Source organism: Pan troglodytes, chromosome 4, assembly GCF_028858775.2.
Source record: "Pan troglodytes isolate AG18354 chromosome 4, NHGRI_mPanTro3-v2.0_pri, whole genome shotgun sequence".
NCBI classification, from domain to species: Eukaryota; Metazoa; Chordata; class Mammalia; order Primates; family Hominidae; genus Pan; species Pan troglodytes.
In genome coordinates this window covers 174,897,287-174,913,105 of record NC_072402.2, presented here as the reverse complement: position 1 = coordinate 174,913,105, position 15,819 = coordinate 174,897,287, and the positions used below count along the sequence as shown (strand labels likewise).

The 15,819-nt window shown below is 40.9% G+C and overlaps 1 protein-coding gene across 18 annotated transcripts in view; it reads right to left on the bottom strand.

The window, feature by feature from the left end:
* NSD1 (nuclear receptor binding SET domain protein 1) overlaps positions 1 to 15,819 on the bottom strand; it is a 170,864-nt gene that overhangs the window by 9,731 nt on the left and 145,314 nt on the right. For 17 of the 18 annotated variants that reach the window (XM_016954326.3, XM_054684820.2, XM_024356814.3 and 14 more), the window contains 4 exons: positions 9,607 to 9,876; positions 7,857 to 7,973; positions 6,511 to 6,652; positions 1,526 to 1,632 (listed from right to left, as the gene is read on the bottom strand). In XM_016954326.3, the coding sequence (XP_016809815.3) occupies positions 1,526 to 1,632; positions 6,511 to 6,652; positions 7,857 to 7,973; positions 9,607 to 9,876 (636 nt within the window). The remainder of the gene's footprint in view (positions 1 to 1,525; positions 1,633 to 6,510; positions 6,653 to 7,856; positions 7,974 to 9,606; positions 9,877 to 15,819) is intronic. The other variant, XR_010157055.1, reaches the window with a different exon arrangement.

Sequence of the window (15,819 nt, the reverse complement as noted above, 5' to 3'; positions counted from 1 at the left end):
TTCAGCCTGGGCAACAGAGCGAGACTCCGTCTCAAAAAAAAAAATTTTATTTACTCTTTTCTTATTGGCTTCTATGTTAATTTGCATTTTTCAGTTCTTAATGTTGAGCTTCACAATCAAAAAGGCATATGGAACATACTCAATTGAAGTCACTATATAGTTTATTTTGTATCAAAATTAAACTGCAATTTTCACTGTGCTGTTACTTATGATACAGAAATCTTGAATTATCCAGATGTTCATCTAGTATGTCCATCCATTATATAAAAAAATTAAGACAGTCACTAAAAATGATTAGCAAGGACTTTAAAAAATAATAATATAAGGGCCGGGCACAGTGGCTCACGCCTGTAATCCCAGCACTTTGGGAGGCTAAGGCAGGCGGATCACGAGGTCAGGAGATCGAGACCAACCTGGCTAACACGGTGAAACCCTGTTTCTACTAAAAAAATAAAAAATTAGCCGGGCATGGTGGCGGGCGCCTGTAGTTCCAGCTACTCAGGAGGCTGAGGCAGGAGAATGGCGTGAACCCGGGAGACGGAGCTTGCAGTGAGCCGAGATTGCACCACTGCACTCCAGCCTGGGCAACAGAGCGAGACTCCACCTCAAAAAAAAAAAAAACAAAACAACAACAACAAAAAATAAGGCGAATATAGACATGGAAATGATACTTAACAGTTACAGAATTAGAATTCAATCATTCAGAAAGTGCACACTAAAAAAACAGGAAGACACAACAATGCTTATACTTTTTTATAATGGTGAGATTAAGAGTTCTACTTTTATCTATGATGTTATGCTACATTTAGAAGCTTAAACTGCAGATTTTTTGGTATCTTCAGAAAGAGAAAGTGAGAGAAAGACAGGGACAGACACAGATATACCAAGAATCTATATGGCTTATTAGGAGATGTGAGATCAAGACGAGGGAGGTAACTAACCTTCTTTATAAGGTCCTATTTCACAGCATTATTAGTTACAAAAGTAGCACCAATTAAAGTCAGATGGCCCAAAACACTTCAACACTATCCCCAAAAACCTCTTATATAATTGATCAGCCGAATGCTTAGTGAATTGCAAGTGGCCCTATCAACACCTATTCAATGTCATTGAATTTTTCTTTTTTTCTTGAGAAGGAGTCTTGCTGTATTGCCCAGGCTAGAGTGCAGTGGTGTGATCTCAGCTCACTGCAATCTCTGCCTCCTGGGTTCAAGGGATTCTCCTGCCTCAGCCTCCTGAGTAGCTGGGACTACAAGCACATGCCACCACGGCCCAGCTAATTTTTCTATTCTTATTAGAGACGGGGTTTCATCATGTTAGCCAGGCTGGTCTCGAACTCCTGACCTCAGGTGATCCGCCCACCTCAGCCTCCCAAAGTGCTGGGATTACAGGCATGAGCCACCATGCCTGGCTGAATGTCATTAATTTCAAAGAGATTTCTTCTTAAAATGTAGACTGCCCTAACACTGTTAGGGAGGGAGGACCGCACCACTAATCCCAAAGCAGAAGTCTAGAAGGGTGGTACCTTTGGCCTTACACCCAAGAAGCCACTGCAGTTCGGGGCTCCACATTTGCAAACAGTCTTTCCATTCCCAAGACATTCTAGGTTGTAGTTGAAGGTAAGTTCAGTGCCTGCATAAGAGACCGTGAAAATATTAATATCTATGGTTTTAATTACATTATTTCTGTATTAATTACAAAGGATACCAACTCCCAAGAGAACAGATTAATTTTAAAAAGAATTTAGCTCTAATCCTATATTTTAATTAATTCTTATCTTATAACATTAATAATCAGGTAATACAATTTAACAGAGAAAACTTAAATGGCTTAACAAGTAATATTTAAGATAACTCTTCCTCCAGAGGTGTTAATTACCTCAAGTTGTTTTTCATTTGTTTATTAACCATTCAGATTCAAAATATGTTAATTCATTACCAAAACAAACAAAAAACAACTTATCAATGTGTCAGGCCCTGGGAATACAAGTATGAGGAAAACCTGTTTGTCTGTTCTCAGGTGAACACATGTTACCTGGCAGCACTCTGGAGAGGCATCTCAGTACAGAATAACACTAGAAATCTGTAGATTACAGACTGGTTGTAGATCCAGCTACGTCACAGACTTAGCAGGGTAATCTGAATCCTGAGCAGCCCATTTTAAAATGGAGAAATCTGACAAGCTTATTGAGACAATATGACAAAATGCACATAGCAGTAACGTGTAAACTTTAAAAAGGCAAACTGTCCTCTTTCTCTCTTTCTGTCAAAGGTCCATTTCACCAAAACTGTGAGAGGAAATAAAATAAACATTCAAACTCAAAACTCGTAACTAAAAGCCAGTTATGGGAGGCCTACCAAATATAAGAATTTTATATAAATATGTGAAGAGGTTGCCTGTCACAGGGGTAATGTTTACAGTTAATGTATAAGGTAACCATCATTCATATTAAAAACTGTCAATTCTTAGGAAGATTTCCCTTTGCAGACTGACATGCCTTTTATCAGTGAGACTGCTATACATAGTTTTTCATCGAATGTTAAAGGAAATCATTCTTATCACTATTTCTTTATCAAGTATGTTCACAATACCAGCAGCTACGTTAGGGTCATGCTGTAGGAGTAGCAGAATTATCCACGGCCTGATGAGGCTCATGCCATAAGGAGCTTGCAGGAACTGAGTGAGACTCACCAATGTTAACGGGAGGGTCATGTTTCCCATCTCATGCCTGAACTTAACTGGATTGAATCTTTCGTGGTTCTATTCACACTGTTTTTTTTTCTTTTTTCTTTTTCTTTCTTTGAGACGGAGTCTCACTCTGTTGCCCAGGCTGGAGTAAGGTGGTGAGATCCCGGCTCACTGCAGCCTCTGCCTCCTGGGTTCAAGCTATTCTCCTGCTTCAGCCTCCTGAGTAGCTGGGATTACAGGCGCCTGCCACCACGCCCAGCTAGTTTTTGTATTTTTAGTAGAGATGGTGTTTCACCATGTTAGCCATGCTGGTCTCAAACTCCTGAAGTGATCCTCCCACCTTGGCCTCCCAAAGTGTTGGGATTATAGGCGTGAGCCACTGCGCCCAGCCCCACACTGTCTTTTTCTTAATAAAAGATTTATGAATAGATAACTAAAATTTTATAGATACGATGTGCTTATAATACAACTGTACCTTATACACAAATAAAAGAAAGCAGGATACTTGTCATAACTTGCTGCTCACTGAACATATACTACGTAAGTGTAATCACAGAGAGGCTAAATTAAATCAGAAAGTATCAGTGCTCATAAACTAAACAGTGATACCATTCTAGAAAAGAGTTCAATATGCAGCAATCATTGATGGATCTTCAGTTACTGGGCATGGCAAAGAGCATGAGAGAAGAGATAAACAAGAGTAGGGATGGGACACTTGGGAGACAGTAAGTTGCAGGTATGTGAAGGGCCCAGGAAGTTGAATGAAGGCCTCAGCTCTGATAGGCACTCTGCCTGTCCCTTAGCACATCCTGTCTCATTTTCCCCATCCTGAACCTATGCAGACTGAAAGTCAAGTGAGGAGAGGAACAGTCTGAGAATTTCAACACCAAGCTACCTGAGCTGATGAACACAGGAAAAAAAGAAGAGAAATTTGTGGCTAGACATGGCAGAGGAGGGCATCCCCATGGACATGAACTGCAGGTTCTAAGTAGAAGAATGGGACTATCAGCACTCAGCAGACATAGTAGAACTAAATCATGTGACTGATTTATTATAGAGGAACTATATTTATATTGATTTAATATAGAGGAACCTCTCCACCCCTGGGGCGATTAGAGAGAAAAAGGGAGAAAAGAATGAGAGAGGTGTGACATCCAAGGATAAAAGTAACATAGGTATAATATCATCTACTTTACAGCACTTTTGCAAGGCTTAAATGAGATAATATGCTTAGAATCGTATCTGGTATTCCGTATCATTTATTGAATTACTCCTGTTACAAAGTAGAAATCTAAACAATATACTCTGAAACCACCCATTCCAAAAACTTGAAATAAATCTGCAACTAAAAACCAGTCTCAAATAAGCAGAGTGCAGTGCACAGTGATGCTCAAGTGTCCTTGGTGTCATCATGTAAAACATTATGAGAAACAAACGCAAAACCCGAAAGTAACTAGTGGCTCAAATTTTAAAATCTAAAAATTGTCACAACCTAAAAAGTCTGAAAGACTCCTGGACAACACATTTAAATTGTAGAGAAAAAAGTACACTGAGTATGAGAAGTCCCATAGATTAAATTTAAAACACAGGCCGGGCGCGGTGGCTCATGCCTGTAATTCTAGCACTTTGGGAGGCCGAGGTAGGCGGATCACTTGAGGTCAGGAGTCTCTACTAAAAATACCAAAAAATAGCCGGGCATGGTGGTGGATGCCTGTAATCCCAGCTGCTTAGGAGGCTGAGGCAGGAGAATTGCTTGAACCCGGGAGGTGGAGGTTGCAGTGAGCCGAGATCATGCCACTGCACTCCAGCCTGGGCAACAGAGCGAGACTCCGTTTCAACAAACAAGCCAGCAAACAAACACACACAAAAACAGATTAAGATCTGAACAAATATCATTCTAATTCTTTTATCTTGATCAATGCTTCCTGAGGACAACAGTGACTGAGCAAAGGAGAACTAAGGTCTTCCAGAACATTCAAATGGGATTCTGCTTCACCAGTAATTAGACTATACTACTGTATATTACAGACTACCTAGGCCAGTTCTATCCCAGTTTGAGTATAAGAGGCTGATTTTAACTGTTTTGCTCATATCCTTGCAAAACTACATTTGAAAAATCATAACTTTCTTGTACATTTCAAAATGTACAATGTTTATACAAAATTTTTTTTTTTTTTTGAGATGGAATCTCCCTCTGTTGCCCGGGCTGGAGTGCAGTGGCACGATCTCGGCTCACTATAAGCTCTGCCTCCTGGGTTCACGCCATTCTCCTGCCTCAGCCTCCAGAGTAGCTGAGACTACAGGCGCCTGCCACCACGTCCGGCTAATTTTTTTGTATTTTCAGTAGAGACGGGGTTTCACCATGTTAGCCAGGATGGTCTCGATCTCCTGACCTCGTGATCTGCCCGTGTTGGCCTCCCAAAATGCCGGCATTACAGGTGTGAGCCATCGCGCCCAGCCACAAATTTTAATACTTAAAAAAAGCATGCAATTTGGAGGGTGTTACATGCATAGGTATATATGTTTAAAATAATTGTATCAAAACCTTGAAGCTATAGATTAAGATCCTTTAATTTATGGAAAATATCTACCACATAACTTTACTGTCAAACCACTCAGCCATACCAGATTTACTTTCGATTCAAATTAACTTCTTACTATTTGTCCTGGTTACAACCATCTCGCTACCCCATTAGAGAGACAAGCACCCAGGTGAGCCATGACAGAGCAGTGAATTCTCCAAAGATCCTGTTCTTTGACATCCTAGAGGTTGAGAGGTTTTTGTTGTTTTGTGTGTGTGTTTTTAAGAGTCAGAGTTCTCACGATACTACCCAGGCTGCTTCTCAAACTCCTGAACTCAAGCGATTTCTGGCCTCAGCCTCCTGAATAACCGAGACTACAGGCATATACCACCACACCCAGTGGTTTATTTTTAAAATAGCCTTGGGTCCATAACCCATAAGATATGGAAGAGTGAGAGATCAATCTTTGGTTTATAAAGTGGAAGAAGAGCAACTTCAGGAAGGTGAGAAAGGAGACTGAAGAGCTAGTAGTTTCTAAAGCAAACCTATTAGTGGTAAGTTCATATGAATGTGAAAATTTGTTCCATTAAAACCATCCATGTTCTGAAGACACTGTGCTAAAAGAAATGAGCCAAGCTAAGCGAGGTGGCTCATGCCTGTAATCCCAGCACTTGGGAGGCTGAGGCAGGAGGATCACTTGAGCCCAGGAATTCCAGACCAGCCTTGGCAACATAGCGGCAAGACTCCGTCTCTACAAAAAAACAGAAACAAAAACAAAAACAAAAAACCTGGGAATGGGGACATGTGCCTATAGCCCTAGCTACTCAGGAGGCTGAGGCAGCAGGATTGCTTGAGCCCAGTTTGAGGCTGCAGTGAACTGTGATGGTGCCACTGTAGTGCAGCCTGGGCAACAGAGCAATGCTCTGTCCCTAAACATTAAAAATGAATCAATGAATGAATGAAATGAGGTGGTCACAAAAGGACAAATACTGTCCATTTATATGAAGTACATATAGTAGTCAAATTCAGAGACAGAAAGTAGAATGGTAGTTGCCAGGGGCTGTGAAGAAAAAGAAGAATGGGGACTTAGTGTTTAGTAGGTATAGAGTTTTAGCAGGGGAAGATGAAAAGAGTTCTGGAGACGGATGGTGGTGATGGTTGCACAAAAATGTAAATGAACTTAATTCCAGAGAATGGTACATATAGAAATGTTTAAAATTATAATCTGAGGAAGCTGTTTGTAAAAAACAAAAGCCCTGAAATTCAGATGTCAGCTGCAGAATGCTGAAATGATTCTTACCTGCTTTAATGTCACTTAGTGCAAAAAGGCCTACACGGGTATCTCCATTCACAGACCACTTCTGTGTTTCACAGTTGGGCTGGCAGCAGTGATTCATGAACCGAGCATAGTTTCCTTTGGGACCAGCATCAATGATTCGGTCCTAGAATTCCAAAAGAAGCTACACATCAGACTTCCTGAGACCTCTCCTGTGGATTAAAATTTGACTATTCTCTCTAATAAGTTGGAGTTCCTATTTGGAAAGTTTGAACCTCTCAGAGAAAAGATCCCAAAGAACTTTGGTTCTCAAAGTGTGATCCCTGGACCAGCACCATCACCATTTGGCAATTTGTTAGACATGCAAATTCCTGGGTTGTGCTTCAAATACACTAAAGCAGAGACTCTGGGGTGCAGCATTCTGCGTTATATATAACAAGGCTGCCAGGGGTTTCTGACTACATTGAAGTTTGAGGACCACTGCCCTACAAATAGCAGCTTGTCCCACTTTCTATTTAGGTAGTTTCAACCCAGATGCACATTAGAAATCACCTAAGGAGATTTAAATACTAATGCAGAGTCCCAATCCCAAAGTAAGATCAGAATATCTGGAAGTGAAGATCTCACAAATCCTAGTGCACAATTTGAGAAATGTTTACAAAGGTAAATACCAAGAAAGGGTTTTATTATAAAAACTAAGGCCAGGTGCGGTGGCTCATGCCTGTAATCCCAGCACTTTGGGAGTCCGAGGCAGGCAGATCACCTGAGGTCAGGAGTTTGAGACCAGCCTGGCCAACATGGTGAAACTTTGTCTCTACTAAAAATACAAAAATTAGCTGGGCGTGGTGGCGGATGCCTGTAGTCCCAGCTACTTGGGAGGCTGAGGCACAAGAATCGCTTGAACCCAGGAGGCAGAGGTTGCAGCAAGCCGAGATCATGCCACTGTACTCCAGCCTGGGTGACAGAACGAGACTCTGTCTCAAAATAATTTAAAAAAAAATTTACATAATCTTATCAGTAAAATAATTAAATATTTAACAATTTTCTCAACTGTAAAATAAAATAAAAAAGAATTATGTACTTTTCTGAGTTCAAACTTGTAATCCTGTAGAAAAAATACTCAAAGATATAAGCTCCAATTTTCATTGAATTGTTCAAAAACAATGCTAAAAGCTGCTGTATTGCCTCTGGCCATGAATACCCAGAAAATGAGCACTCTTACCTACTCCAGAACCCCAATCCAGCAATCCCAATGAGTATGGGAAAAGACCCTACCTTGGGAACTGCGTTACATGCCTACAAATACTATGGCTGGGACAACACAAATTTACAATCCTGTAACAGTGAAAACAGCATTTCCCATTACTTACTTTGTCTAGGGTGAGCATATAGAAATTAGTGATATCATGTTCTTGAGCATAGCGAATTCGAGCTCTGCATTCTTCTTCATCTATAAGCTCACCCACATACTCATTCACAAATTCACCCTAGAACAAGAAATACCTCCTGACTTAATGGCAAAAAAGGACACCGGTATCCAAATGTATACATTTTTTAAAAAAATTAATGAAAACATCAGATTCTACAAAGCAGATTACATGAGTATAATTTTAGGCATATATAATTACTTTACGATCCCCAACTATTTGATAATGAGAAACACCTCCTTACTCCTACCACTGTCAGCAGCAGAAAGATTAGGATACACTGGATACTAAAGATCCTCCAGAATGGAAGATTAGTAAGTAAACTAGAGCGTCCTTATAAAGAGAGATGGATGGCCAATCTCTACCTGCCCCAGAGCCCGAGAATTGGCTTCCCCAAATAAACTATGTTCATCTTCCTTGGTGCTTGCTCTGCTCTATATTTCAAAGTACCATACTCCCTATTCATTATGCTACAGTCACTCTGGCTTTTCACACGTGTTCACTCCTAACCTGCAGGGCTTTAATGCACCTTGCCTGGGTCAACAGCTACTTATATTTCAAGTCTCAATTTAAAATAGCCTCACAAGTCAAGAGTGATGGCTCATGCCTGTAAACCCAACACTCTGGGAGGATCATTTGAGCCCAGGAGTTTAAGTCCAGCCTGGGCAACATGGTTAGACCTCACCTCCACAAAAAATACAAAAATTAGCCAGGCGTGGTGATGTGAGCCTGTAGTCCCTGCTACTCAGGAGGCTGAGATGGGAGGATCACTTGAGCCTGGAAGTTGAAGGTTGCAGTGAGCGGAGATGGCAACAGTGCACTCCAGTTTGGGCGACAGAGTGAGACCCTCTCTCAAAAAATATATAAAATAAAATATAATATCATCAGAGACAAACTAGTTTCAGTTCCTTTGTCACACATCTCTAGAGCCCTTTATACTTTCACACTGGGAGATGATTTGTTCAATATTTCTCTCCCTCTGAAATGTAAATTTTATGAAAGTATAGGCCATATCTCTCGTCTTGGTTAGTGCATCCCCAGCACAATACCTGGCACATACAGTAAATATAAAAATAACTACTTAGCAAATGACTAAACGCCAACCCATATACACTACATTTCCTGGAAACCAATAAAATTCTTCAGAAAATGTAACCAGAATAAGGCTTATTTTATAAAAAAAAAAAAAAAAAAGACTATACAATATTATTTATTTATTAGAAACTTAGAGATCCTGCCAAGTTTTAAGTTGAAGACATGACTGCATTTTCATCCAATAAGGCTTAACCTTCTTATCCTTCATGTTTCATGAAGCCAGACCTGTTTTTTCCTCACTAAAAATGTTTTATTAGTAGGTGGATCAATGTCTCTGTATCATGTGCTCACTGTCATCTCTCTTAATTACCAGCTGTAGGATATACACAAAAAAGCAAACAAAGCCATAGCATCTCTATGAATGTCCCATTTTTTCCAACCTCCTACACAGTGACCATGATCAATACAAAGGACTTGGGAGATCAAAACCATCCATTCATAAGCCTCTAAACGGTAGAAGGATATGGCAAGACACAACAATAAGGTTAATTATTAACTGTGTTATTTTCTTCTATGATGAATTTTCTAATGTCAAGGATCAATGATATCAAGCAACTGCAAAGAGGAGAAAGTATATGGTAATTTAGCTTTTTCTAACCTTTTTAATATCAGTTTTTGTCCGTAGACCCCAACCCCGCTGTAATGTGCGGAAAATTTCAACCTCTGGATATTGGCGCTTGGAAAAGCACTGGTTTTGACAGCGCCCTCCGGCAGGACACACTGTGGGGTGGCACTCATAGAGCAGCATGCGGTTGATGCATTCAGAGTCTATCCCACAGGGGTTCTCATCAGTAGCTTTACAGTTGCAACGGGGTATTTCAGATAAGTCTGCAGTGAAGATCTGTACCCTGCCAATAGGACGGTTTACCTGGAAAAGTAACACAAAGTATACCGCATAAAACAAGTCAGCAGAAGACAATTCATGTCCTGAAAAAGGCAAACTTTTTTTCCTTGAAGTTGCAGCCACATTTCCCATGATTTTGAACTATCAACACTTAGTTTGATATAAAAACAGAGCCTTACTTGACATACAAAATATGAACTCCACAAGAATTGCTTGAACCCAGGAGGCGGAGGTTGCAGTGAGACAAGATTTCACCACTGCACTCCAGCCTGGCCAATATGTTGAGATTCCATCTCAAAAAAATAAAATACGAGCCGGGCACGGTGGCTCACGCCTGTAATCCCAGCACTTTGGGAGGCCGAGGCAGGTGGATTACGAGGTCAGGAGATTGAGACCATCCTGGCTAACACGGTGAAACCCCGTCTCTACTAAAAATACAAAAAATTAGACAGGCGTGGTGGTGGGCGCCTGTAGTCCCAGCTACTTGGGAGGCTGAGGCAGGAGAATGGTATAAGTAAACCCAGGAGGCGGAGCTTGCAGTGAGCCTAGGTCGTGCCACTGCACTCCAGCCTGGGCAACAGAGTGAGACTCGGTCTCTTGGTCACAAAAAATATAAAATAAAATAAAATAAAATAAAATAAAATAAAATAAAATAAAATAAAATAAAATAAAATAAAATAAAATAAAATATGAACTTTAAAAATTTTTTTGAAATTCATTTTAAAAAATAATTTCAGCTGCGCGTGGTGGCTCACACCTGTAATCCCAGCACTTTGGGAGGCCGAGGCAGGTGGATCACGAGGTCAGGAGATCAAGACCATCCTGGCTAACACGGTGAAACCCCGTCTCTACTAAAAATACAAAAAAATTAGCCAGGCGTGGTGGCGGGCACCTGTAGTCCCAGCTACTCAGGAGGCTGAGGCAGGAGAATGGTGTGAAACTGGGAGGCAGCGGAGCTTGCAGAGATCGCGTGACTGCACTCCAGCCTGGGTGACAGGGCGAGACTCCGTCTCAAAAAAAAAAAAAAAAAAAAAAATTTTTCAAAGCTGATAAGCCAGGTGAACTGTAAACTAGGTTTCTGCTATTGCCACATGTTGGTGTCACATTTGCTGCTACAAAAAAATAGGCATTATTCTTCCTTCCTTTTTTTGAGAGGGAGTCTAGCTCTGTTGCCCAGGCTGCAGTGTAGTGGCGGGATCCTGGCTGACTGCAACCTCTGCCTCCTGGGTTCTAGCCATTCTACTGCCTCAGTCTCCCAGGTAGCTGGGACTATAGGCACACACCACCAAGCCCGGCTAATTTTTGTATTTTTAGGAAAGATGGAGTTTCACTATGTTGGCCAGGCTGGTCTCGATCTCCTGACCTTGTGATCTCCTGACCTCAGGTGATCTGCCCGCCTCGGTCTCTGAAAGTGCTGGGATTATAGGTGTGAGCCACCACACCTGGCAAAAGCACTGTTCTTAAGTGGCAAATAAATGGCATGAAATCATCTGTGTGTAATTTGAGTTCCTCTATGCTTCCTGCATCAGCCTCACAAGTAGTTGGGACTACAGGCAGGTATCACCACACCCAGCTTATAATTTAAAATCTTTTAAAAGGACTATAGCAATGTCACTCATGGATTAATTTAGAAGTGGTGCTAGTGCTCAAAAATACAGTGAAAGTTTGGTGAGGTAAAACATGAAGGTCAAACAGTTATTGTGACACCAAAGCCATTAATGTAGAGGTTTTAACAAATACTAGCAACAATAAGGAAAGACAATAGATGTTCCAGTACAATAATGGATTTGTGCATGAGAATGTATCTCCCCTCATTTCATATTATTTCAGTGGGAACAGTCAAATTTAGTCTTCTAAGACACAAACCGCACAAAAAATTTTGACTGTTCAGGAACTGTGTGATTTTGAATAAATTACTTGCAAGACTATTGTAAGAATAAGAAATATATGTATAGTACAGCATCTAGCTGCCTCTTAAACATGGTAGACATATTAAATTCTTTCTTCCTTTCTTATATAATGCCCTTATGATTGTTTCTCTCATATCAAATATTCTAGATTACTCATTCCAGTCCACCTAAAATCACTTACTTAAAAGTCATTTCTGTCCTCTAAATTTTCAAATGCTTTCATTTCTTGCATTTTATTATTTGCCCATTCCCCTTTAATATTATAAAATCTACAATCTGGATATATGCTGCTATCAAACCATTTTTCTATCAACATTTAACAGGAGGAGGCCAGGTGCAGTGGCTCACATCTGTAATCCCAGCACTTTCGGAGGCTGAGACTGGAGGATTGTTTGAGCCCAGAAGTTCAAGACCAGACCAGGCAACATAATGAAACCCTATGTCTACAAAAAAATTATAAAGCTTAGCCGGGCATGGTGGCAAGTGCTTGAGGTCCCAGCTACTCAGGAAGCTGCAGTGGGAGGATCGTATAGACCTGGAAGACACTCCAGCAAGATGCTGTCCGTGGGGAAAATGGATGTAGGTCTCACTGCCAGATCTGTTCCTAGATTCATCAAAACACTGGTAAGGTTTGGAAACTTCTTGTTAATGGAGAAATATCCCCAACACATGCAACTGGAAGCCATAAGGCATAAGGCTTACAATGTCTAAGGCAAATTCTAAGGGGATAGACAACAACAGCTAATCTCAGTCACCCAAGACTACAAGTCCTGAATAGGGCATTTGAACATTCACTTCTGATTCGAAATATTTTTACTTGAACCCTTCCCAAATACACATAAAGGTTCATGCTACTTCTTTTCTCTCTACAAATATATATTTGTTTTTTTTTTGAGACAGGGTCTTACTCTGTCCCCCAGACTGGAGTGCAGTAGTGCAATCACAGCTCACTGCAGCGTTGACTTTCCAGGCTCAGGTGATTCAGGTAGCTGGGACAACAGGCACCCCAAATTTTTTTTTTTTTTTTTGTATTTTTTGTAGAGACTGGGTTTTGCTATGTTGCCCAGGCTGGAAAATATATGTTTTAATCATTGTTTCTTATCAACTGATCTAACCTGTTATTAATCCAAAAATAAGTTTTGTACTTATCACATCGTAAACCAAAAGCAAACCAAAACAAATCCCACATGGTTAAGAACAAAGACAGGGATATGTAATTCTAAGTAAATCTCACTATAGATCAGGAGTTAAGTAATTTTTTCTGTAAAGGGTCAGAAAGTAAATACTTCAGGCTTTGCAGGCCATAGATCTCCACATGTAGCTCGACTCTGCCACTGTAATATAAAAGCAGCCATATGTAATATGTAAATGAAGAAGCATGCCTGTATTCCAATAAAATTTTCTGGATACTGATTGAAAGTTGAATTTCATATCATCTTTATGTGTCACAAAATCTCTTTTTTGCCAATCACTAAAAAATACAAAAACAACCTGTAGTTCAAGAGTATTACAAGAATAGGCAGTAGATCAGATTTGCCCGTGAACCATAGTTTGCCAATGCCTGCTCTAGATCCTTTTCCTGGAAATGTTTATAAAAAAAAAAAAAAAAAAAAATGGAGTAAAGAAGTTGGCCTCTAAATTCTTGATGAGATCACTCACAGGAAACTGCTCTCTCAATAGCTCAATATGGTTAATATGTTAACTCTAAAATGCCTACCTTGCTGTTATCTGACCCTTAGGACTATGTGAATAGAATTATTTTCCATTTCTGAGGCCTAACGACTATGTTCCAAGAATATATTTTCACATACATTGTGAGACTCATTTAGATCCAATTATAGGTTTTGAAATTCTTAATTTCAGAAGTTGTAATCATTTGTAAGGATTAACAGTTTATGACTTTTTTCGTTCTTTGTTCTTTTTTTAATTTAATCTTGGTATGGATATTTTATGACATTTAAAGTAACAATTTAAAGGCCAGGAGTGGCAGCTCATGCCTATAATCCCAGTAATTTGGGAGGCCAACGTGGGAAGACAACCTGAGGCCAGGAGATCGGCCTAGGCAACATAGTGAAATCATCATCTCTAATAAAGGGGGGGAAAAAAACCAAAAAAAACTGGGCCTGGCACAGTGGCTCACCGTGGGAGGCCCAACTTTGGGAGACCGAGGCGGGCAGATCACCTGAGGTCAGGAGTTCAAGACCAGCCTGGCTAACATGGTGAAACCCCATCTCTACTAAAAACACAAAAATTAGCCAGGTGTGGTGGCACATGCCTGTAGTCCCAGCTACTCAGGAGGCTGAGGCAGGAGAGTGGGCTGAATCCAGGAGATGGAGGTTGCAGTGAGCTGAGATCACGCCACTGCACCCCAGCCTGGGCAACAGAGTGAGACTCTGTCTCAGGGGGAAAAAAAAAAAAGGCTTCAGAAGCAGTGTTTATGACTTTTATCCCTTTTTAGAGGTCTTCCAAAGTTCAAAAAGAAAATATACTTATTTAAAAGAATAAAATTCAGGCCAAGTGTCGTAGCTCACGCCTGTAATCCCAGTTCTTTGGGAGGTTGAGGTGGGTGGATTGCTTTGAGCTGAGGAGTTCAGGACCAGCCTGGGCAACATGGTGAAACCCCAACTCTACAAAAAATACCAAAATTAGCCAGGCGTTGGTGGCTCATGTCTGTAATCCCAGCTACTTAGGAGACTGAGGCAGGAGGCAGGAGAATCACTTGCGCCCACGAAGCGGAGGTTGCAGTGAGCCAAAATTGCAGCAATGCACTCTAGCCTGGGTCACAGAGGGAGACCCTGTCTCAAAGGAACAAACAAAGAACAAAACTGATTCTGTCTTGTAAATACCATGTAAGTCCATCAGACTAAATCTAAGACACGGTATGGAATTTTAGTGTTCTTACTTTTCCTATATCTTGTAACAACTTACTAATTCATCATTACACACTATTACTAACTCATCAATAATTCACAACTATGCTAAAGAAGACAGAAATAATAAGAAAAGGGAGGCCGGGCGCAGTGGCTCATGCCTGTAATCCCAGCACTTTGGGAGGCTAAGGCAGGCCGATCACGAGGTCAGGAGATCGAGACCATCCTGGCTAACATGGTGAAACCCCATCTCTACTAAAAATACAAAAAATTAGCCCGGTGTGGTGGCGGGCGCCTGTAGTCCCAGCTACTCGGGAGGCTGAGGCAGGAGAATGGCTTGAACCCGGGAGGCGGAGCTTGCAGTGAGCCGAGATCGTGCCACTGCACTCCATCCTGGGCGACTCCATCTCAAAAAAAAAAAAAAAAAAAGACAAGGGAAGCACAATGGAATCACATATAAGCACGATGAAATACTGAAACTGTCACACTTTAGATTTCTTACGGCATTACCCAAGGTACTGCATTGTCGTTTAAAAAAAGTATAAAAGACCGTCTATTACACCTGAGGAAAGGAGTTTAAAAATAAAAAAGCAAGTATAAAACACTGGAGATACGATCTTGAAGGTCTGATTTCGGTAGGGTTATCAGATTTAGCAAATAAAAATCTAAGTCATCTAGTTCAATCTGAATTTCTGACAAACAACGAAAGTTTTTCAGTTTAACTATGCTCGATCCAATATTTGAGACAAACTTAAACATACTAGATTCTCAAGATTGTGGTCAAATTAGTCTCCAAGTAGCATCTCAGATTATCAGTCTTTGGAAACACACAGCTGGGCGTGGTGGCTCATGCCTGTAATCCCAGCACTTTGGGAGGCTGCGGCGGGTGAATCACTTGAGGTCAGGAGTTCGAGACCAGCCTGGCCAACACGGCGAAACCCCGTCTCTACTAAAAATACAAAAATTAGCCGCATATAGTGGTGTGCGCCTGTAATCCCAGCTACTCGGGAGGCTGAGGCAGAAGAATTGCTTGAACCTGGGAGATGGATGTTGCAGTGAGCCAAGATTGCACCACTGCACTCCAGCCTAGGAGACAGGGGGAGACTCCATCTCAAAAACAAACAAACAAAAAAACAACACACACACACACACACACACACAAAGGATAAGTGAACAAATAATGCATT